Source organism: Rhinichthys klamathensis, unplaced genomic scaffold, assembly GCF_029890125.1.
Source record: "Rhinichthys klamathensis goyatoka isolate OS25496 unplaced genomic scaffold, OSU_Roscu_1.1 h1tg000191l_1, whole genome shotgun sequence".
NCBI lineage: Eukaryota > Metazoa > Chordata > Actinopteri > Cypriniformes > Leuciscidae > Rhinichthys > Rhinichthys klamathensis.
Window position 1 is genome coordinate 6,413,539 of NW_026606717.1, and position 22,361 is coordinate 6,435,899.

General features: G+C 38.4%; 2 protein-coding genes across 5 annotated transcripts in view; one reads left to right on the forward strand and one right to left on the reverse strand.

Moving 5' to 3' along the window:
- LOC130095495 (serine/threonine-protein phosphatase 2A 55 kDa regulatory subunit B beta isoform) overlaps positions 1-3,425 on the forward strand; it is a 70,201-nt gene extending 66,776 nt beyond the window's left edge. For all 3 annotated transcript variants that reach the window (XM_056262241.1, XM_056262242.1, XM_056262243.1), the window contains exons 6-9: positions 452-616; positions 1,942-2,111; positions 2,263-2,354; positions 2,635-3,425. In XM_056262241.1, coding sequence (XP_056118216.1) covers positions 452-616; positions 1,942-2,111; positions 2,263-2,354; positions 2,635-2,914 — 707 coding nt within the window. In that variant the 3' untranslated portion in view covers positions 2,915-3,425. The remainder of the gene's footprint in view (positions 1-451; positions 617-1,941; positions 2,112-2,262; positions 2,355-2,634) is intronic.
- Positions 3,426-4,288: 863 nt separating this feature from the next.
- tcerg1b (transcription elongation regulator 1b (CA150)) lies at positions 4,289-21,417 on the reverse strand. 2 transcript variants are annotated; one of them, XM_056262229.1, is made up of 20 exons: positions 21,317-21,417; positions 20,010-20,217; positions 19,750-19,896; positions 17,483-17,747; positions 14,564-14,812; positions 12,040-12,237; positions 11,794-11,894; positions 11,626-11,714; positions 10,815-10,975; positions 10,614-10,689; positions 9,441-9,576; positions 7,544-7,633; positions 7,351-7,469; positions 7,072-7,222; positions 6,786-6,950; positions 6,446-6,628; positions 6,165-6,344; positions 4,914-4,997; positions 4,729-4,829; positions 4,289-4,537 (listed from the first exon to the last, which is right to left on the reverse strand). In XM_056262229.1, the coding sequence occupies exons 1-20, from the start codon at positions 21,361-21,363 to the stop codon at positions 4,336-4,338; spliced, it is 2,952 nt and encodes a 983-aa protein (XP_056118204.1). In that variant the 5' UTR covers positions 21,364-21,417; the 3' UTR covers positions 4,289-4,335. The 2 variants fall into 2 exon arrangements, with proteins under 2 accessions (XP_056118204.1, XP_056118203.1); XM_056262228.1 differs by having other exon boundaries at positions 10,614-10,692.
- Between the last annotated feature and the right edge of the window lie 944 nt (positions 21,418-22,361).

Sequence of the window (22,361 nt, forward strand, 5' to 3'; positions counted from 1 at the left end):
CTGAGATGAGGAGTCTGTGGACAGTCTGTATTGGTGATTCTGTGGAGTCGCTCAAGGGAGTTGTAGAGATGATAAAGCCTGTTATTTGCCAACGGTCACACTGTAAATGTATGATCCTCGCTGCACGTCGTGATGGATAACCTGTCACTACCCAAGACCAACAGATGGATATAATGCTATATTTATGGCTCCTGAAGCTCTTTTATTTGACGTTTTTGATATAAGCCAGTTGTGAAAGCACAGATTCCTGGGAGAAATTTAGCATGAGAGATTTTCTCAGTTGCGGATTAACCTTTTTGAAAGATGATTCATCCAGTAATTTGGGAAATTTAGATCTGATGCAATTCAATACATGTCGAGCCAGACGCATGAATCAAGCAGGACATTTATTAAAAGGGATTTGATGACTCATGGGGAATAGGATTGTGGATCCTTCACTCTCCCTACTCAGATATTGTGGACATAAAGCCAGCCAACATGGAAGAGTTGACAGAGGTGATCACAGCGGCAGAGTTTCACCCTAACCAATGCAACACGCTTGTCTACAGTAGCAGCAAGGGCTCCATAAGATTGTGCGACATGAGAACCTCCGCACTTTGTGACAACCACTCTAAAAGTGAGTTTACTTAGTCTTTGGCTCTTTTTTTTAATCTTTTGACTGAGATGTGCTGTTCATTTAGTCTGCCAACTTAACTGCAGCCATTAGATCTTTTACTCAAGATCTTGGTTTAAACCAAATAGGGTTTAAAGCAGAATGACATTTCTCAGAGTTGGGGTCACGACCAGACCTCCTGAATATCTCACTTATCTGACACACCCATTTCAGAGTCTATAATTAACAAGCTGATGAGTTGATACAGGTGTGTTTGATTAGGGAAATAGGAGGCCTTCAAGGAGCAGGATTGAACACCCCTGCTATAGCATTTCATGTTCATAGTCAGTAGACGTAGATCATATCAGCAAACACACTGTGAGATGATCATGCAAAATTTCTGACACTGTCAGAATCAGAAAATGATCGCAGTCTGTCTTTGGTCGCAAGACCGTGACAACGATTGTCTTTGAACCTCTCTCATCACTGTACGACGTAGGACCACCATTTAGCAGCCACGCCCATTGAAATCACCACGATTGGTCATTGTTCGTCTGGGACAGCCCAAAATCGTACAATGCGTACCGGGCATAAGATGCTGGAAATGACTTTAGTCTTATCTCAGGCCTTGTCCACACAGACACGGGTATTTTTATAACCGGAGTTTTTCCTACAGCGTTTTAAAAAAAAAATCCCGTCCACACATGCTCGGTCTCCGTCTACATGAAAACGCAAAAACGCGCGGTCAAGAGCATGCCACGCCAGCAGGTGGCGATATAACCCTTAACCGTAAAGCCACGTTGGCCAATCAGAAGCGCAAATCTGACGTCAAACAAAGCGGATAACAGCGCACACTCTGACGTCGCAAGGCAAAAACCCTGGTTTCACTGTCTACACGACAACACTGTAACCGGCGTTTCTGAAAATCCTCACCCTGGCAGGGGTTTTCAAAAATGTTCGGTTTCAGTCTTTTTTCGTGTGGCCGAACCGCGTAAAAAAAATCACGGTTATAAAAATACCCGTGTCCGTGTGGACAGGGCCTTAGACTCTAAACCAGGGGTGTCAAAAGGGGCCACAGCTTCAACCTTAATTAAACGCACCTGATCCAGCTAATCCAGTCCATCAGGCTTATTTGACCTACTGGTATTTGTGTTGGAGCAGGGTTAGAACTAAACTCTGTAGGATTGTGGCCCACCAGGAACTGAGTTTGGCACCCCTGCCCTAAACCTACACCAAGATCCAGACCAAAACACCAAGTAATGAGATTCAGACAAAGGCCACAAGATCAAGGCCTCAACTATGCTCCTGAAATATTTACTCATCTGTATCTTATTGTTTCTCCCTATCAGTATTTGAGGAACCAGAAGACCCCAGTAATCGCTCCTTCTTCTCAGAGATCATCTCCTCCATCTCAGATGTGAAATTCAGCCACAGTGGACGCTACTTGATGACTCGTGACTATCTCACAGTGAAGGTGTGGGATGTGAACATGGAGAGCAAGCCTTTGGAAACATACCAGGTACTGGCTCTGCAGATTAGACCATGACCAATGACTGCAGTCATTTTTTACAGTCGGCGTTTATGATGACGCCATAAACAAGTCTTGTCATTTTCAGTCAAATACTCCGCAAGGTACTGATCGTCTCTGCTTTCGGTTCTTTCTTTGACAGGTCCATGACTACCTTAGGAGTAAGCTATGCTCTCTGTACGAAAACGACTGCATCTTCGACAAGTTTGAATGTGTCTGGAATGGAACTGACAGGTGTGTCAAAAGCAGGTGTGTCCAGTCCTCCTCCTGGATGTCCACATTCCAGTGTTTAGCTGTATCCTGGAGCTTTCGAGTAATCCTGAAAACCTTGATTAGTGGTTCAGATGCGTTTAATTAGGGTTGGAGGAAAACTCTACTGGAAGGTGTCCCTCCAGGAGCAGGATTGGACAAATCCCTGGTCAAAAACAATCAGGTTTTGCTCATTGATTTCGGACTGTATATGGCTGATGTCAGGTAATAAGAACTAATAATTGTCCTTTTCCTTTCCCATTAGTGTCCTAATGACAGGCTCCTACAACAATTTCTTCCGTATGTTCGATCGGAACACTAAGCGTGATGTGACTCTCGAGGCCTCGCGGGAGAACAGCAAACCCAGAGCCATCCTCAAGCCACGCAAAGTTTGTGTTGGCGGCAAGCGTCGGAAAGACGAAATCAGTGTGGACAGTCTGGACTTCAGTAAGAAGATCCTACACACCGCATGGCACCCCTACGAGAACATCATTGCTGTGGCTGCCACCAACAACCTCTACATATTTCAGGACAAGGTCAACTAGCATGTAGCTCTGATGTCTCCAGTTATCACAGCGACAAAAGGCGCCATTTCTCTAGATGGCTTGAGAGTGGAAAGGTTGGACTCACTAGCATTGAACGTGAGAAACATCTAGATGAGCTTTGCCTTTACAGCAGATTTGATGCTGCACTGAATCGAACTAAACGAAACTTGAAGGTGCGTCGCAAACCACGGACAATGACACTGGCTGTTGGACTGCTTTTGTTTTTAATTACTTCAAATCTTCTTCCTCTCTGTAGGTTTATTGGTTATGCACAGCAATACAGAGAGGATCGTTTTACTTTTAATGTAGCTGATAGCCCTTTCACATGACTCGTGTCAGGGTTTGACCGCTCTAACCGTCACGAGAAGCGTTGTAGATGCCCTTCATGGAAGGATGTTGCTAGGTAGCAAGAAAGAGGAAATGTACAAAATGAAAATAGTGAACGCAACCAAAATGTGTTTAGTGTAGAAAAAAAGTCATGCTTTGAAAGAAAGAAAAAACTTGAATGTGTTCCTCTGAATGTCATGATATGCATTTGAAGTCTGAGCAGAGGCTCAGCCTCTTCCATCTTGCTGGCATCATTCATGTAATGTCATGCAATCATTGGATATGCTTCAACAGTTAAAAGTCAAATTTGCGTGAAACACATGCTACACAGCTTGACACCATGCTGTGTAGCATGCAATGGATTAGGGAACATTGAGTCATGTGAAAGGGCCTTTTCGAGTGAGTCAGTATTCAGCCTACATCTGATTCTCACCCCTTGGCAGGACAGAGGCTTTGATAATTGAATATGTTGTTGTGGCTGCTGAGGTAATCAGCTTATTTTCATTTCTCAGTTTACTTCATGAAGGTGCATGCATCATCAAAACCCAACTTCAGGGTTGACTGATGCAACAAACAAGGAATGGTGTAAAACTGATGTAGCAAATGTACTAATGTTCTGCTTTTTGTTCTAATTTTATAAAGAAAAGGAGAAATTTAATAAAAATCAAGAGGAACATTTTGTATTTGATTTCATGGCCCGAGAAAGACGAGATCAGAACACAAGTGCTAAAAAACAAAACAAAAAGATTGCATTTATTTCCAGTCTACATAGAAATAGCAACAAGCCCAAATCAAACCACTTTTCGAAACTTCACATACACATGTACTGAAGGGTACACAACTTATTTCACACCCTTTCTGCACTGACCTGCCATATTAGCCTGCTACAATTGATGCTCACAAGAGGCTGCAGTGTGACACGTACAAACGCATTCCCTGCCTGACCACCGAAGTTCATTGATTGACAATCTGCCTTGTGCTAGCCTACAGCTAGTGGCCGTACAGGGAATCATCTTGCACAGTTTGAGAAGATTGACATGATGTGCTGTGATGAGTGCAGGCTCATGCTCAGTCCTCTGAAGTCCACTACGGCTTCACTTTGTGGAGCGGCGGCTGGGTTCAGAGGCTGTGGGGGGTGGAGGGGGTCCCCGGCGGTCCAGGTCCTCGATGTAGAACATGATGAGTTTGCGGCGCTCTTCCGGGACGCAGTCTAGGACCAGGTAACGTTTATCATTCTGAAGGACTTTCTCAATGTCATTAAGGGCCTGGTCTGACTCCTGGATCAGCTTCCGTGATCTACAGAGAACACAAGCTTGACAGCTTTAAAAGTGACCAAGTTTAAATTCTAGATGCTTAAATGTTGCTAATGAGGCTAGTTACGTTAATTTTAAATACAAATCTGTCATTTATTTACTCATGCCATCACAAACCTGTAGGACTGTGTTCAAAATATTTACCATTTTTGAAAATGAAACTGATGTGCATACCTATACGTGATGAATTTGGTTTCTTTCAGGAGAGTTCGGAAGTCAGCTTTGGCTGTGATATATTTGTCCTTTATGTAATCTTCAAATTCCCGCTGTTTCTTCTAGAAGGTGAAAGAGTGAACGTTTCAAAAAGTTGATGCCAAGGCAAAAAAAAGTCAATATGACAACCAAATAATTGAACTCACTCGATCACTGCTGGAGAACTTGATGCAGCGTGGGTCATCTTTGATGATCTTCTTCACCTCTTTCCATGTGGTGGTTAAGGTGATCTATGATTAAATAGTTACAGAAGCAGCGTGAACACATGGACAACCCACAGATACACATTTAAGGTCTTAAGAATCCATTTGATACTCAAATTTAAACGTCCGTTAAATAGGGAATCATAACATCCATCTCTCTTGTCCTTTTTTTTGTTCAGATACAAAACCTCTATTAACAAAAAGGTTCGACTAAACTTTTTACGTTGGAAAATTTTCAAAACTTTATCTATTTAGCAGACCCTTTTATCCAAATCATTTTGGTACATGTGAACATTAGTATTAATTTTCTATAATAATTATAACATTATCATAGTAATGTGTGTACATACATACATTATATAAGCATATAATACTTATATAAATAAAATTAATTATAACAACAACATATGTGTTATTATAAGCATATAACAATAATTATTATATATAAAATGTATATATTTATACTTTGATTAGTTATTATAATAAAATAAAGCATACAACAATACACTGACTAATCTATATATATATATATAATTTAGAATTATTATTATATACTTATTTAATAACAACATCAATATATTATTATATACTTAGAATTATATAATATAATTATGATTTACTTAGAATTATTATTATATACTTATTTAATAACAACATCAATATATTATTATATACTTAGAATTATATAATATAATTATGATTTACTTAGAATTATTATTATATACTTATTTAATAACAACATCAATATATTATTATATACTTAGAATTATATAATATAATTCTGATATAATTAAACAAATATATAATAATTCTAAGTAAATCATAATTATATTATATAATTCTAAGTATATAATAATATATTGATGTTGTTATTAAATAAGTATATAATAATAATTCTAAGTATATCATAATTATATAATATAATTCTAAGTATATAATAATATATTGATGTTGTTATTATACAAGCATATAGTAACAGTAAGTATTATATACATTACATATTTATACTGTTACTAAATAATTCTAAGTATAGAAGTATATAATAACAATATATTAATATTGTTACTATATGCCTGTATAATAACATACTAATAATAACATATTTATTCTAGGATGAGAATTATTATTATTATATAATGTATATAACAATATATTGATATTATATAAATATTCTTGTTGTGACCCTTGACTCACCATAGAGGTCTCATCCAACAGCTGCCTGAAATGTTCTTTCTTCCTCTTGGTAAGAGCCTCCACATGTTCTTCAAACAGTTTCTCCTTCTCATGTCTCTCCAGCAGAGATGACGACTCCCACCGGTGGTCTTTACGCAGGTTGCGCCTCGTTTCAGACCAGGAAGCATCCGTTGACCGTACCTATATGTGAACACACAAGAGAACAAAAAAATTGAGGAAAATGTATATTTAATACAATGTACAATTAGAAATATAATTTTTCAGAGTGAGCCAGCACTGACCATATCTGACATGAGAGCTTTGAAGTGCTGGACGGCCTCCTCTCGTTTGTGCTGCTCTCTCTCTCTGTCGATCTCTTTGGTCTGTTCAGATCGAGCTCTCTGCACTTCCCGCTCTCTCTCCCTCAGACTGGCCTCGATGCGAGCCTGCCGTTCCAGCTCCTTCTCCGCATCCGCATCCACGTTCTACACAACACAAAGACACGCGGACGTTTCTCATCATATGTGCTATGATATTATTGGTTAAAATGTTTCCACGTCCAAGTTGCCTTGGTTGTGTCACGATAAAAGTGGTTTCTGCCCTGTCCTAATGACTCATACACAATAAGACCATCCTTCTGACCTTCGCCTGCTTCTCCACATACTGTTTGTACAGTTCTTCTCTAGCAGCTGAGCTCTCCACTGCTTTGTAGCGCTGGTCCGTCTCCAGCTTGTCCTTCACTTTGCTCCAGCGCTGAGAGACGTCCACGTGGTGGTCTGACAGCAAATCGAAGAAATCCTGTTTCACCTGCAGCCAGAAACACAAGTTGTCAGAGCTTAACAGAATATGGTTCAATTCAACAGCACTTCTGACTTCCTTTCAATGCAAGTGGTGATTTCAGGGTGGTTGTGGGAGGCCGGCGACAGACCTTTTCCACTTTGTTTTTGGAGTCGTCTTTGTCCTTCTTTCTCAAGGCCGCCATAAACTCTGTGAACATGGTTTCTCTGTCCTTCATCTTCTCGATGGCCTTGAAACGAGGATCCTTGGAGTGTTTTGCTGCAAACTCACTGAATGTGGTCCTAAAAGGGAAATTAACACGTGACATTTTAGTCTGTCAATCTAATCTGTTCACACTTGGTATTAAGATGCATATCAGCAGATCAAAGCAGACTTTTATTAAAAGTAGCAGACCCTAATTAAAACAGACCTAATGTGAAATCTGGCATCTTCCATCATCTTTCGGAAGTCATCTTTAGCCTGCATGAGTTTATTCTTCTTCTCCTTCCTCTCTTCTTCAGCACGAGTCTTCACATACTGATCAAACACCTGCACAGTGAATGGAGACAAATTCACAAAGCTGCTCACTTGTGCTCATTCAGCAAACCAGCAAACACTCTCACCTGTTTCCTCTCCTTGGGGTTGAGCAGCAAATATCGAGGGTCAAACACAATCTTGTGCAGTTCTTTGTCCCAAGTGGAAAAAGCTGAAACCTGCAGGTATGAAGTGGGCAGAAAGATGGCTTACCAACGAACAGATCATCCAATAATGTTAAAACAACACTTCATTCAAGTTAATCATCATATGTGACATACATACAAACGTCACTTGTGTTGAACCCACAACATTCCTTTAACAACATACAAAATTACAATGATACACAAATCTACATCAAATCACCTACTATTACACTACCGCAAAACACTGATAGATATGGATGAAAAATAAAATCAAGCAACACAAAGTACAAACTTATCCATTACTCAATAGTTGCTTGAAATGCCAAATAAGTACTATTTTTTAAAATAAATCACAGATAGAGGTTCTAGTATGAACAGTGAACAGAGAGGGCACGAACACTACTGTCAAGTAGGACTGGGTGGTATGACTCTTGATTCGTCAGTATTAGCTCTGCTGTAGAACACACGGCTCATCCACGTGTTTGATTCTTTCATATCTCTTGTATCACACTGTTAACTCGCTCTCTCTTGTTTGATTCTAACTCAACTGATGCCATCTTGAGTCTCACTAATCGACTATTAAAATCAAAACTGGAGGACTTCAGTATCAAAGGTACTGTAATCTTGTTGCCAATATATATATATATATTTTTTTTTACATTTTAACCAATTATAATAAAAGGGTATGATTTTAAAACCGTTTCAATTCATATCAATATTTTATGTCTAGTAATTATTTATTTGGTGAAAAGCCTTATAATATGAGGTACGATTGTACATCATTATTGTACATATTAGCTTGATATGAACTGTTTTTCTTCACAGAAGCTTCGAGTTCATTACCGGTTTAATATAAGGGAGTTAAAAAAATTAAACTCAAATCAATATTTTGTCCAGTTGTTTAGCTATGTGGTGAAAAGCCATGCAATAAGCGGATGAATGTACATTCAGCCATACATTATATCTTACAAATTATATGCAACAGTAAACATGAATAAATCCTGCTATACCATATATATTGCTGTATATCTATAGCATAATAAAAAAACAACTGACCAGACCAGCATCTAGATACCATATCTAGTTGATTATAATGGGAGCAGATTTAATTTGACACTGTAACTGTGTGTATATATATATATATATATATATATATATACACACACACACATATAATATTAACTTGAAGCTTAAAAAAATAAATAAAAATATATAGCACTGCTATATTGCTATTCCTACACTTTCTATTGAATCAATAGGAAATCATCTGATTTTAATAACCAAAGTCACCATTTTTATATCTGAAATCTCCCTGTACTACAGAAGGTTCTCCTCCATTGACAAAGCAAAAACTACGCAAAAGCGTCAGTCTTTCCAACGCATTCATCCAAATTCACTTATTTTCATTCCCTTGTACACCAACTGGACTAAATTAGTGGACAAATTTAGGAAATCGTGAATGAGCATATATGGGCCGATTTCAGACTTAGTAATGCTTGTTAAATATCCAATTTTTTGTCATTGAATTTCCAGAATAACTCTTATGATGTATAGAGTAATCACAATTTAATCACTGTAATATAAATACTTTGATCATACCACCCATCCCTATAGTCAAGCACATCATTTAACACGACTTTAAAGCAATTCAGAAATAACAGGTAAGAAAACGGGAGTGACAGAATGAGCAGAAAGGAATTTAAGACTAGATTACATAATATTAAAGAATAATAGTAACAAGAATGAACTTAAGATTGTACCTTGATGGGCTTCCATTCAGATTTATGTGTCTAACATTACAGAGCTGGTTAGAGTATTGCGTTGGATTGAAGTGTTTTACCCCTCTCTCCAGCAGCATGTCCCTGAACTGGTTCATGCGGGCCTCCAGGGGCACCAGGGCCCGATCACGAGCGGCCTTCAGTTCGGCCTCCATGGCCGCGTCTTTCTCTGCGTCAGCCTCCTTCACATCGTCCTTCCTGTCAGAGAGAAGAGGAAGAGTGTAAGGGAGAACATTTCAGAAAAGATTTTTCTCTTAAATTGAGAGAATTGACATTTCTATCGAACTGTAATCTATCTACTAGAGCCGTCAATCGATTAAAATATTTAAATCTTCTAAACTTTTTGTAGTTAACACAATGCATTTGGTTCTTTTTAAGGATAGAAAATATATTGCTCAAAACAGAATGAAACTGTTGTGATTAGTCATATTTCATAAAAGTTCATGTCGAAACAAACTAAGTGTATATTTATTAAAGCATGCTTAATTAACAGAATGCGTTACTTTGATAGCCCTACTAAACTAATTTATTTGTATTTGAGAAGGTGTGTTTAAAGTCTAAGGACTGCATTATTCATGCGATCCTTGCATCGAGTTATTTTGCGTTTTGAAAGGAAGACTACAGAGTCAAGTACAAACATATTGGTATTTTTGCTTTCGGTTCTTGAAAACAAATCCCAAAACCTTTTATTACATTAATACACATCACTGAAGGTCTGAAGTTTTGATTTGTTCACTGGGGTTTGCCTAATGGAGGCTAGAGAGAGGTCAAACAAGGTGGGTTACCTTGGAGGCCCACGTTGGCATCGCCAGAGCTTAGAAGCGTTCCCTGAAAAATAGTCCCCAGTGCAACAGGACCACTGTTTGGGGTCAGGGGGAGGCAGGCGTGAAGGGCACTGATGGGAAACAGTGACTGATTTGATTTGGTAAACGTTATGGAGTCACCACTTTTCAAAGACCCAAACTAAAGATTACCACTGCTAAGACAAGTCAGCATTGGGTGCAAAAAAAAAAAGCGCCGACAATTTGTTTAACTGTGAAATAAAACAGTCCATTCAACATGTATCAGGCTCAGGGCCTAAACGGAAGCAGCCTCATTTCCTTTTCTCTTCATATGATTAGAAATAAAGTTTCCGTGATGCTTCTAGTTTCTTCTGTATAATACAAAAGTTAGGTGTTCTGCAGGGGTGAGTGCTCGGCCCCTTATGGTTCCTGCTGAGAGCCGATTCTACTTACTTTCTCTTCTTAGCCTTAGAAGGCTCATCGTCCAGTGTATCCTCTATGGCTGTTTCAATCTCCTCTTTGATGAAACCTGCTGTGAGAAATAAAAGAGTGTGTCTTTTGCTGTGTGTTACTGTACTCTGGACCAAGAATCAAAGTTTACAAGCAAGCTGAGAATTTATGCAGTGCAAATCACAGTGTCACAGTGCGTTTTACCTATTTTCTTGCTGTCATCTAGGCCCCTTTTGTGGTGGGGCTCTTGAATGTATTTGTCCACATCAGCACGGCCCACCAGCTCCTCAGGTCGGTCCCACATGGACAGTCGTGTGGTGGGGTTGTAGTAAAACACACGGTCATCTCCAGTCCAGACCACACACCTAAAAAACACAAATATGTATCATTTTTACTGTAACTTTACATTAAAGACTTTACATTAAAGGCCCACTGAAGTGCCTTGGAACGCGCAGCTTTGTATGATGCGTTGATGTAATTTCCACTGAAACAGGAAGCTAAGGCGAGACATATTGAATGGCTCCTCCGTTCCCTTTTCAAACAGCCAATAGTGTTTAGTTCACCTCACAGTCTCCAATTCTTACTTGACAGCACCATGGAAGCGAATCCGAGCGCTGATGATATGTTGGATTCAATAGTGGATGTGTGAATAAATTCTAGCCATTTCATTTTTTAACCAACGTACAGTTGGAAAACGGAATAAAACTTGAGCGTTTGAGCAACCGTACACACAACAAACGCTTTAGATTCTACAGAGCATTTGATTGGACAGAAGTTGTGATGAGAAGCTGAAGTCCGCGGGGATGTCATAAAAATCCGTGATCCATTTTGGCGGAAGTGAGAGACTACGTTTTGAATGGTTTTATCTCCTAAATGCAATTGTCATTGTTTTGGAACACACCAGCTTATTCATAACATTAAGGCCAACATATTCATACTAACAGCTAAAAAAACTTAAATTTTGATTTCAGGGGGCCTTTAAAGACTTAATCACTGAAGAGACGAAAAGGCTCACCAGGGAGTACCGGGAATTGGGTTTGTGGCAACAGGTTTAGCCTTCTGTGCTGCTTTTTCCTCCTCAGTCATATCTTCTTCCCTGGGCAACTACAACATCAAAACATTATCAATAAAGTTTCCTAAATCCTCAAAACAAGTCTAAATCACTTGCACACTTCACACTTACCTCTTTAAAATTGCCAAAGTCAGATTTGACTTCCATGTCTATATCCTTTAAAACTGAATCAGCATGGTTATGGCCATGTTTAGCCTTGTCACTGTTCTTATCTGTTCAGACAAATAAAGTAATATTTCTGAAAATAACATTGACTCGCTGTGCTAAACCGACATGTTGAATTGACAAATGTTAATGGTCAAGTGTAACTATAGTCAAGTAAAAAATAAAAATAAAAAAAAAAGATACGAGGCTTACCTCTCTCTTTTAGCTCAGCAGGTCTTTCCCAGGTGGACTCCAGTGTGCGATTGTTGTAATAGTAGATCCTCCCATCAGCCGTCTTGTACTCAGACCATTCAGGAAGTGAAAGGGTCCCCATTAGATGTGCAGGAGCTGCAGTGATAGCTAGCTGGTGATGCATCATGGGTACAAGAGGTGGGGCCATCCCTGGCATCCCTGCAAATGAAAAATTTGCATTCAGCAGATCAAACCTCAAGAAAATATTACAGGGTTTCCACATCTTTTGAATTTTCATGAAAGAATAATGATAAAACTAATGTTATTGAGATTTCTGGGGTGGATTTTCAGGCTGGATAATAATCCTTGGAATTAAAAATGGATGTTTCTTTGTTCTTCCTTGTGGTGTTCCTTTTATTACTAACTTTTTAAAGCTATATTTTATAAATTAAAAATATTTGAAAGCAACATGCTAGATATATATTTATTATTATTTTTTTCAAACAGTTAAAGCTGCAGTTCGTAACTTTTTTGGGTTAAAAATTATCCAAAATAAATTTGAGCAAGTACATAACCAGCCAGTGTTCAAAACTCTCTGCTTGCCTTAGCTCGATTCAAAACGGTAAGCTTGTAACAATGTTTTTAATTGTTTTTATTTACATAAAAAAAATCAATAACGTCTTTGCGTCATTACGTCACATCTGTACACATAAAGAAAGAGTCTCGGCTAGTAGGCTATATTGCGTGTGAGGATGTTGGAGGAGGAGATTTATAGCCTTTTCTCACAGCACTTGATATAATTAAACTTATCAATTTGATGGCGGATCCAGAAAGGTTCAAACGACTATCGCCAGTGACAACAGATTCACCCGCTGTAAAATGCAAAAGACTTCGGAGTGGCTACAGAAAAAGAGACTGCAACCGGGCCAATGCGAAAACAAGGACAAATATCGTAACGGCATTAAATCTAGTCACGCAATGCTGATGTTGTTAACATTAAGAATTTGAGAACAAAGTATAATTTGCACGGTTTGACGTGATATGATAAGCGATCGTTAGATTTAATCAGCGCGATTTACTGCAATACTTTTTTTCCCTTAGTTGTTCAGAACAAAAGTGGATGTTACTTGCTTGTTCAGATGATATTTTCCGGGGAAAATTCTTATGTTGGTTATACTTCCAAAAAGTAGATTCTGTGATCCTGATTGAATGACAGTATCCACACCGGCGCGGTGACTGACAGCCGCACACTCTCCTCAAAACATTGGATTCAATGATGAGGCACAACCCACGTAAAGTTGATAATTCCGCAAATAACTGCAATTGCAGATTTCGAACAGAGATGGCGACAAAGAGGAAAAACTACAGACTGCAGCTTTAAATACTTTAATACTTTTTGCTATGGTACCAAAACTGGAACCAAGGGGTGTCAAAAACTGAACTAGTATTAGTATAAATTATATCATGACAAAATAATAATAATAATAATAATAATAATATCTAGATAGGCCCTGAATAGGTGACCATTACATTTTAAAGCAGAAAATTGTATACATTGTAGAAATTTCCATGATTTAAGATTGTAATCTCCATGAATTTTCAATGATTGGAAATCATAATTTTAAAATGTCCTCATATTTGTTGTGTGCAACACTGAGTGTAAGTGTAGGCAGCCTGTCAACATCACTTTGTAAGAGGAGGGCGCCATCTACTGGTTATTGAGTAATTCAAGTCCACTAATTTAGTTTCTATTGCGGTCTACACCAACTCAAATACCAGAAAGCACCATATACAACACTATCCCCTGGTTTCACAGACAAGACTTAAGCCTAGTCCCAGACTAAAATGCATGTGTGAGCAGTTTTTAATTGAATCTTAAAATATGTCAGTGCCATTGTTTTGTCTCAAGATGCACAGCATATTACACACCAGTAATTTTGTTTTCCTAAAACACATTTACAAAAGCTACTTAGGCCATAACTGAACTAATCCTGGCTTAATCTAAGCCCTGTCTGTTATCCCTTTTCCACTGACGTTGTTTACGTTCCTGTGCTGAACCCGGACAGTTCCTCAGCCGGGCAAACGTCAATGTTTTTCCACGGACTTGGGGAACGAATGGTGACGTAACACTGCTACGTGTTGTTTACCTGACTATAAACAGTCTAAAATCTAACAGTGTGCATTCAGGTGTTCTTACAGGTGCATTCAGGTGTTTTTTTTGCTGTTCGCAGTACCGGGAGTGATTCTAGTGTACAGTCAGCTTGCATAAACTCCTGGTAGTCTTATCTGTCCTTTTTGGAGATATATTGAAACCCAAATTGTTGTTTCACTCACTCTCGGGTCTCTCACGGGCGCACAGTTTTATAAATTTAGATATAAGAACAATATAGTGCAACGTTATTACATTGCTCAATGAGGCCACCATAGACAGCGACAGAATTTAAGGGATATATTGCACACATTTTAGCCTTTTTGAAATGGTTCTCACCTCTATATTGGCGGGCTTGTTTGGCTAACTTTCAAGAAGAAATTCATTTCTACGTACCAGGCAGTGGGATGTGCATGCCAGGGAGAGGCACTCTGAATGGTGGTACCATGACCGGGGGGAATGCTGGGATAGCAGTAGCTGGCTGGCCCACAGACAGGCCAGGAGGGAGACTCTGATGTAACAGTGGCATGGTCTGCACTGCAGTGACTGTAGGGGTTACTGCAGGAACACTGACCACAGCAACAGGGGTCACTCCTACACTAGCAGGAGGAGTAGAGGCCACTGGAGGCATCTCAGAAACAGACGCTACAAGAACAACAAAGCAAAGGGAAAGAATGGATGAGTGATTAAAGATATCAACAAAACATTAAAGATTGATCATATTTGTCATGAGTACTACCAATCTTTTAAATCAGGGGTTTACAAACTTGTTTTCTGTCAGAACAGAGTTCATTAAGAATTACTCAGCCTTTAAGAACAAGCAGAAGCCATTGCTGGTTTCTTCAGTAGTGGGTGGAACTAATGCGCAAGCGCTTACCTATTACCGTCCTCCTTTTGATTTCAGCAAATCAGTTTTAGCGAACGCAGACGTAATTAATATTCATTAACCCAGCAGCTCATAAGACCTTAGCGTGTTTTATATTGTTATTAGTAGTAGAATTAGTAGTAATATTATCTTATCAGAATTAGTTAGGTTTTTTTTTTTACAAACACTGAATGACCAACGTTTCAAGCACCAGCAGCCCTAAGTTCTGTTAAAATGACAAATATGCAGTTTTGTTCATACATGGTACCACGTTTTAGTTCTAATAGCTTAAGAAAAAAAAAGCTTTATTGACTGATGTTAAAAGTGTAGCGGTTTTGCTTCCAGATTATATCACATATGAATGCATCTTAATGTATAAAGCAATTTTCCGAAGATAAGTTGATTTGGTGGAGATATACATATAGGACTATACATATAAATATATATATATATATATATATATATATATATATATATATATATATATATATATATATATATGTCTGGCGATTAAACAAACATTTACTAGTTAATGGGGATTCTTTTGCCAAGATGTGTGTCGAGGGTTGTCCTACATTAAAAATAAGATGGTATTGCAAGTTTTAGTTTGATTAATTATAGTGATCGACCGATATATCGGCCAGCCGATATATCGGGCCGATATTTGCGTTTTTTACGTGTATCGGAATCGGCCGATACGCGGCTGCTGCGTTCGCCGATAGTTTTTTCCCGGCATTATTTATAGACAGGCGTCCAGAGGCATGCTCTGTGCTGCTGGAGACGCTGCAGTTCATGTGCAGACCCTGCACTGTCCCTCCCCCACTAGCAGAGTGCAACCTGCGCTTCAAGATAACGGTAACTTTTAAACTTTCAAAGCATCTTTTAACTGTTTGACTGCTGAAATATTGTCAAACACTTTGAAAATGGAAACACGTTGCTCTATAACTGTTATGTGGTTGCAACTATATAGCTAAGCAAGTTTGTGGGTCCAAATGGAAAACGCGAATGGACTCGTCTATAAAACTGCTTGCTTGCCATTGTATTTAGGGAGCTGCAAATAGCTGTAGGCTATCCGTTCAGTATGCATTAGGGCTGTCAATGAATATTCTAAATACGAATATATATTCGAATAGTTTAAAAAAACTGAATTTTGAAGGTGAAAATTAATATTCGAATGTGGAAAAACACGCCCACGGTAGCAGACTAACGTTACCACAGCACAGCTCGCTCGGAGCACTCTGTGAAACTTCAATTAATGTATTTGTTTCAATCACTGAATGAAGCCTGCTATATACCTTAAATTGCTTGCACAAAACTCTTGATCAGCACTCAACATTTGTTTGTTGTTGTTCATTTAAACCGGTATGCGCAGAGAGCGTGAGGGTGAGTGCGAGAGAGAGAGAGAGAGTGCGCCTGCGAGTCCGGGCGAGCCAGAGTGAGCTCTGCGGTCTTGGCCATTAGTTGATTTACTCGTTTTTTTTTTGTAGTAATACGTTGTCAAATATGTTTAAACTCAAATAAGCTACTTAATACTAGTAGTTATGTCTCTTTGTATTAATTTGTCCTGTTATTGACGTAATGCGCGTCATTGACCAAATGCACGACGATATGTTCAAATATGTTTTTTAGAGGGAATATACAAACGCCATTTGAGCAATTTTGACAGCCCTAGTATGCGCACGGTAGCTGTTACGAACACTGGTCATAGGATTAAGTAATACCAACGTTGTTCCGTGCTTTTTGTGGGAGATTTATTCAGCGACCACCTGGCTGAGGTTTGGACGCGTGTGGTGTGTGTCTCCCTCGCCATCGCAGTGATATTAGAGACTAGACATGCTCATTTTATTTTATGTAGAAAAATGTAAACCATGGCAGTAAATAGTTCGTTACTTTTAAAATGAAGTACAGTGTGCACTGTGCACTTTATTATGCTGGTTGCTACTGTGTGCAATAGTGTAATTATTTTATTTATGCTTAAATATTTATTTTCAGCAGTGAACTTTTTTTTGTTCTACCTCATGTTTTTAATATTTGTTAAATATTGTTTATCTACTTGTTCTACCTCACATGTTTTTACTATTTGTTAAATATTGATTTTTTTTTTACGTTAAATAAATGTTACTTTTATTAAATTGAGACCTGTAACATTTGTTAACATCATGTCATTTTTATGATGTAAATTGAGGGAGCAAAATGTATCGGCTCCAAATATCGGCTCAAGAAAATCGGCAGCCCGTATCGGTCATCGGCTAAGGCTGATGGGAAAAAAATTGGTATCGGCACTAAAAAATACATATCGGTCGATCCCTAATTAATTATACAGAAACATTTATTTATTTTAATTTTATATTTAATTTAATTAAACCCCCGGCAGTTCCCTCAGGAACCCCAAGTTGAGAACAACAGGCCATTACATGATTCATAGCTCATCCTCTGTGTTTAATACTCACTGGTGGAGGTTTGAGAGGCATTGGGGGCCGGACTGGTGCTGGGGTCGGGACTGGAGCTGAGGGTGTTTGAGGGGGACATGCTCTGGGTGGAGACCGGGTCGGTCACAACCGTAGCAGCGCTGCTAGCTGCAGTAGAAGCAGGAGCGGCTGCAGCTCCTCCAGACTGAGCTGCCATTAGAGGATTGAGCTCTGACTGCTGGATGATCTTCACTCCCTCTGGTTTGGTCCAGGCCGACTCGCGTGTCCGAGCATTATAGAAATACACCTGGAAGAGCATAGTAGAAAGGTTTCAAAAGTCCTAGGACGCTAATGCTAGGACTGGGTCAGGATGGTTGACTAGTTGTCCAACCATTCAGATTAACTAGCAAGTGCTATAAAAGGTTTTAAAAAAAAAGTGAATATGCCATATTTTCCAGAATATAAGTAGTTTTTTAATCTGAGACATGCTGCAACTTATATAATGTAATTAAAGTCAAGCATGCAAAACATGCACAAAGAGCACGCGTTTGGATTCGTGCCGAATAAGAGTTTTTTTTAGGCTTGCCGTTATTAAATTGCCGTTTGTAATGAAAATGTATGTTTATTTTATACTTATTTTTTCTACCATCAAACTTAAAGTATAATGTTCTTAAATGTTTTATTTATTGGTATTTAGATAATTTCTAAAATGTAATACAATGTGGTCGATGCAACTTATGTTTTTTTTTTTTCAACAAGACAATTTTAACTGACTTGGGCAAAGGTTTTACACATCTATAGTGTGTAAGTCTAATAATCAACATTTCATTTTTGATTGAAAAAAAAAATTTTTTTCTGAAAGATGTGTGTGTATTAGGGATGCACTGATACCAGTATCGGACCTGATACTGGGCTTGTGTATTTGTAAATGCTCGGATAACAAAAACCCAATACCACGTAGCATTTGTACAGTACAGTGTTTGTGTCCAGACAAACACAGACAACAGAACAAGCAGAGCTATGGAGATTTAAAATGTCAGTGAAGTAAGAGCCGTGGAGGCAAAGAACCGCCCGACGCGAAGTGAATTAAAATCGTTTAATGCACAGCTAGCCATTGATTATAACGCTTATACCATGGTCATTTGCCAGAATTGACAACTTAAAGTGGTTATTGATGTTTGCAGTGCAATATTTATCAGGAAGGGTAAAATTGTCTAATTTTCGTCAGTTACGACTTGTTAGATCTAGCCTTACACAGAGATAAAGTAGATAAAGATAAAGAGATAAAGTAGTGCGGTAAGATTACATTTTGAATGAATGAATTAGCGCATTTATTATGAATGAATTAATCGAGAGAGATGAGAGATGCATACCTGTGTCAGTTCAGCGCCTCTCTCTCCATTAACAACAAAGCTGTGAGTTTAATTACTTCAAAAAAGCGATGTAACCCCCTCGTTGCTGAGAAATATATTGTAGCGATTCAGAAGTGAAGCTATTTTGAAGCTATGACCTGGGGTCATTTGTATTAAAAGGTTTTACTGCACAACTTCCAGCAAATCAGAAAAGAGTATTACGACAGACCATGGTATAAATGTATGCAATTAATAGAACGTTAAGCATAAATGCAACAGTTATGCCTGTGTGGCTACTGATAAGTGAAGCACGCTAAGTGGATTGAGCACACAACGGCATAGACGCTCGGACGCTCGGGTATATCCCTTTTCTCAAAGACATTGCTGGAATGTTTGTAGTTCAGTCAGATATTTGAATAGCATAGAAAGTAAAACGATACACACATTACTAGCGTTACTTGATGGTAGAGAGAGAGAGAGAAAAAGACAGAGACAGACACTTCTGTTGCATGCAATTGATTTCTGATCTGAGCTTACTCAGCACACACACTTCTATTGGATTAAAACTAAATTGCAGCCTAAGTAAAAACATGAACTGTTACGCATTTTTGTATAAGTGGTTCCCTACATTATCACAGGAAAATGTCATGTGATTACTGTGCCACTGCACTGGAGCGGCTCTAAATGTGCGCTGTAGATGAAATATAGAACAGAACAGAACGAGAAGCTTGTACAATACATTTAAACAGGCTTAATTGGGCATGAAAATAACTGAAGGAAATATTTGCTCAACGAATTAAGCCAACTGATATGATTATATTCCTTTGGTTTTTCCACCCAATATGAAATAAAAGATTACATTTAAAATACTATAATAATGATGTAAATTATTATATTAAAATATCATATTTACAAACGCAATGAAAAATAGAGCTATCGGCGAGTAACATTCAGTACCTTTCCTTCTGGTGTGGAGTTCTCTACCCAGATGTCATCACTAGTCAAACTTGAAGTCGTTCCTGGTGATGGAGGCATTCCAGGTGGAAAGATCATCCCGGGAGGAGGAGGCATGTTTCCCATGGGTGGGGGCATGAACGGTGGCCTCTGTGAAAAAGACAATCTTAGACTATTAGAGACTGTGAGAGATCGGACACTATCAGAGATTGAAAGTAACATTTAGTGCACATATAATATCGTATTTTTGTAATAATTCCTACCTGCAGGTGTGGGGGTCCAATGGGTGGGGGCATAGCTCCAGGTGGGGGAATAGGTGGCATACTGGTGTCAAACGGTGGTCTACCAAAAGGGGGTGGTGGGGGTCCTCTCATCATGCCGAAGGGCGGAGGTGGGGGTCGTAGTAATGGAGGAGGTCCTCGCAAAACTGCGCTGGGTGGTGGAGCAGGGCTACGAAAACGTAACACCATACTGAGGAGAAAACAAAATCAGAACAAAAATCAGTAACTACCAATATGCAAAACCACTACTAAGTACACTAAAAGCTCTACAACAAAATTGTTGTCTAGGGATATTATCTAAATAAGTTCCTAGATTTATGACACACCCCTTGCGGCAGTGGTTCTGCCTTTTGTTCACACAGGGCACGTTCCGACCGGGACTGATCCCAGGAACGTTACTAGGTCCCCATCTTGGGACGTGTGTGCGTTCACACAGAAGGCACTCTAGCAATTCTATGGCAATTTCTGGAATCAAACACTGTGTGAAAGGGGCTTAAGACACAACTAATAATTATTTCGCTTCATAAAGTTTTTTTTAAATATAATTTTGTATACAATAAGAGAATAACTATAGTTGCACACGATAAGAGTTTTTTTTGTTGTTGTACTTGGTTTTCCACAGTATTATCATCAGGACTGTATAAGTATGAATAAGTATATGTCTTCTGTTCTTGGTTGTCAAGTTTTTTTGTGCACAGTGGATAGGTTAGTGTCAGTAGTTTTTTAGCATTAAGTTAGAGGGCTGAAGACTGGGTATATCATAGATAGATAGATAGATATCGTAAATTAAGATTTTGATCAACCCCTACGGACATTAAACTGAATCTCATCTGTTTCTCTATTCAGTCAGTGCTAATTTTAACACAAATTAAACAAACAAAATAAGTATGGCATAAAAAAAGAGGACCACTGTCGTCTGTCGTACACAAACAAGCAGGTGGGCTAAAGTCAGCATGCAGAGCAGACATAGCTAACACGTCAGCTGCAAACACACCATTAGTTGCTAACAGGAAATATTCTCGTTTTAATTAGTGCATTGTTCGGAAGCGAACAGTTTTGCTTAGCTTGCGTTTTAAAGTTTGAACTATTCACGCAGATAAATAAAAAAACAGAGTACGTTTAAGAAGCTAGCAAAAATGCTAACTGCGCTAAACTGCGCCAGCGGACTTTTCCACCACTCACACCATAACACAGGCTGGCTATATAGCTAAATTATGAATAAGCACCAATTTCTGCGTGAATATACATCTAGCGTCGTCATACTGGATGTTATAGTGTAGTTATCTGACCTGTTCTCCGCCAGTCCAGCGCTCTCTCCTTCTATGTTCTCCGCCATCGCTCCAGAAACTAAACAAACACACTTCAGCTAAACTTCCTGTTGGCGAAGCACTTCCTCACACTTTCCTTTACGTCATTGGCTGGATTGACATTATTAACTCAAAACACCACAGGATCAAACAAACAAACAAATAAATAAATAAAGACACACATTGTGTTTTCGTGTTTTATGGGGACTTTCCATAGATGTTATGGTTTTTTTATTCTGTACAAACTATATTTTATCCCCTTACACTAACCCTTTGCTACCCCTAAACCTACCCATCACACAAAACTTTCTGCATTCTTTGATTTTCAAAAAACATAACTTACCGGTAGTATCATATGATTTATAAACTGTTTTCCTCATGGGGACCAAAAATGTCCCCAAAAGGACAAGGATTTAGGATATTGCCATCTTTGCGGGGACATTTTGTCCCTATAATATAGAAAAAATCAATTTCTAAAGTCAATGTTTTTTAGTTATGTTTTGTTCTGAAATATTTAATTGGCAAAAAATTGTCAGTAATGACACTGTCTGAAATTTTTTTTTTCAATTTTTTTTGTGAAAACAGCTCATCCAATCAGAATTCAGAACCTGATCCGTTTCAAAACAGATACTGCATGATTCATTCCCTTCCATTTTTCATTAACATGTAGAGGTTTTGAAAGCTTACCATGGGTAGAACTGCGGTCCAGTCACATGGAGGAAGGTTTGAGAGAAGATACAGTAAGGAGAGGAGAAATAGTATATCAAGAAATATCACCAAACATTATATCAAGAAATATCACCAAATCTTTCATGTAAATTATTTATTTTAAACATATGGTGATAGCCTAATTCTTGATCTAAAACTACATAAGTAAAAATCACAACTCAAAGGCTTGAGTTGAATATATCTGCAGCTCTTCAAAAAATATAAATGTGGCATGCAAAAAAACAAACAAAAAAAAAACATGGCACACACATTCGGTATAAAATATTGTATCTAAATGCTTTTTAGTGCATTCTGGAAA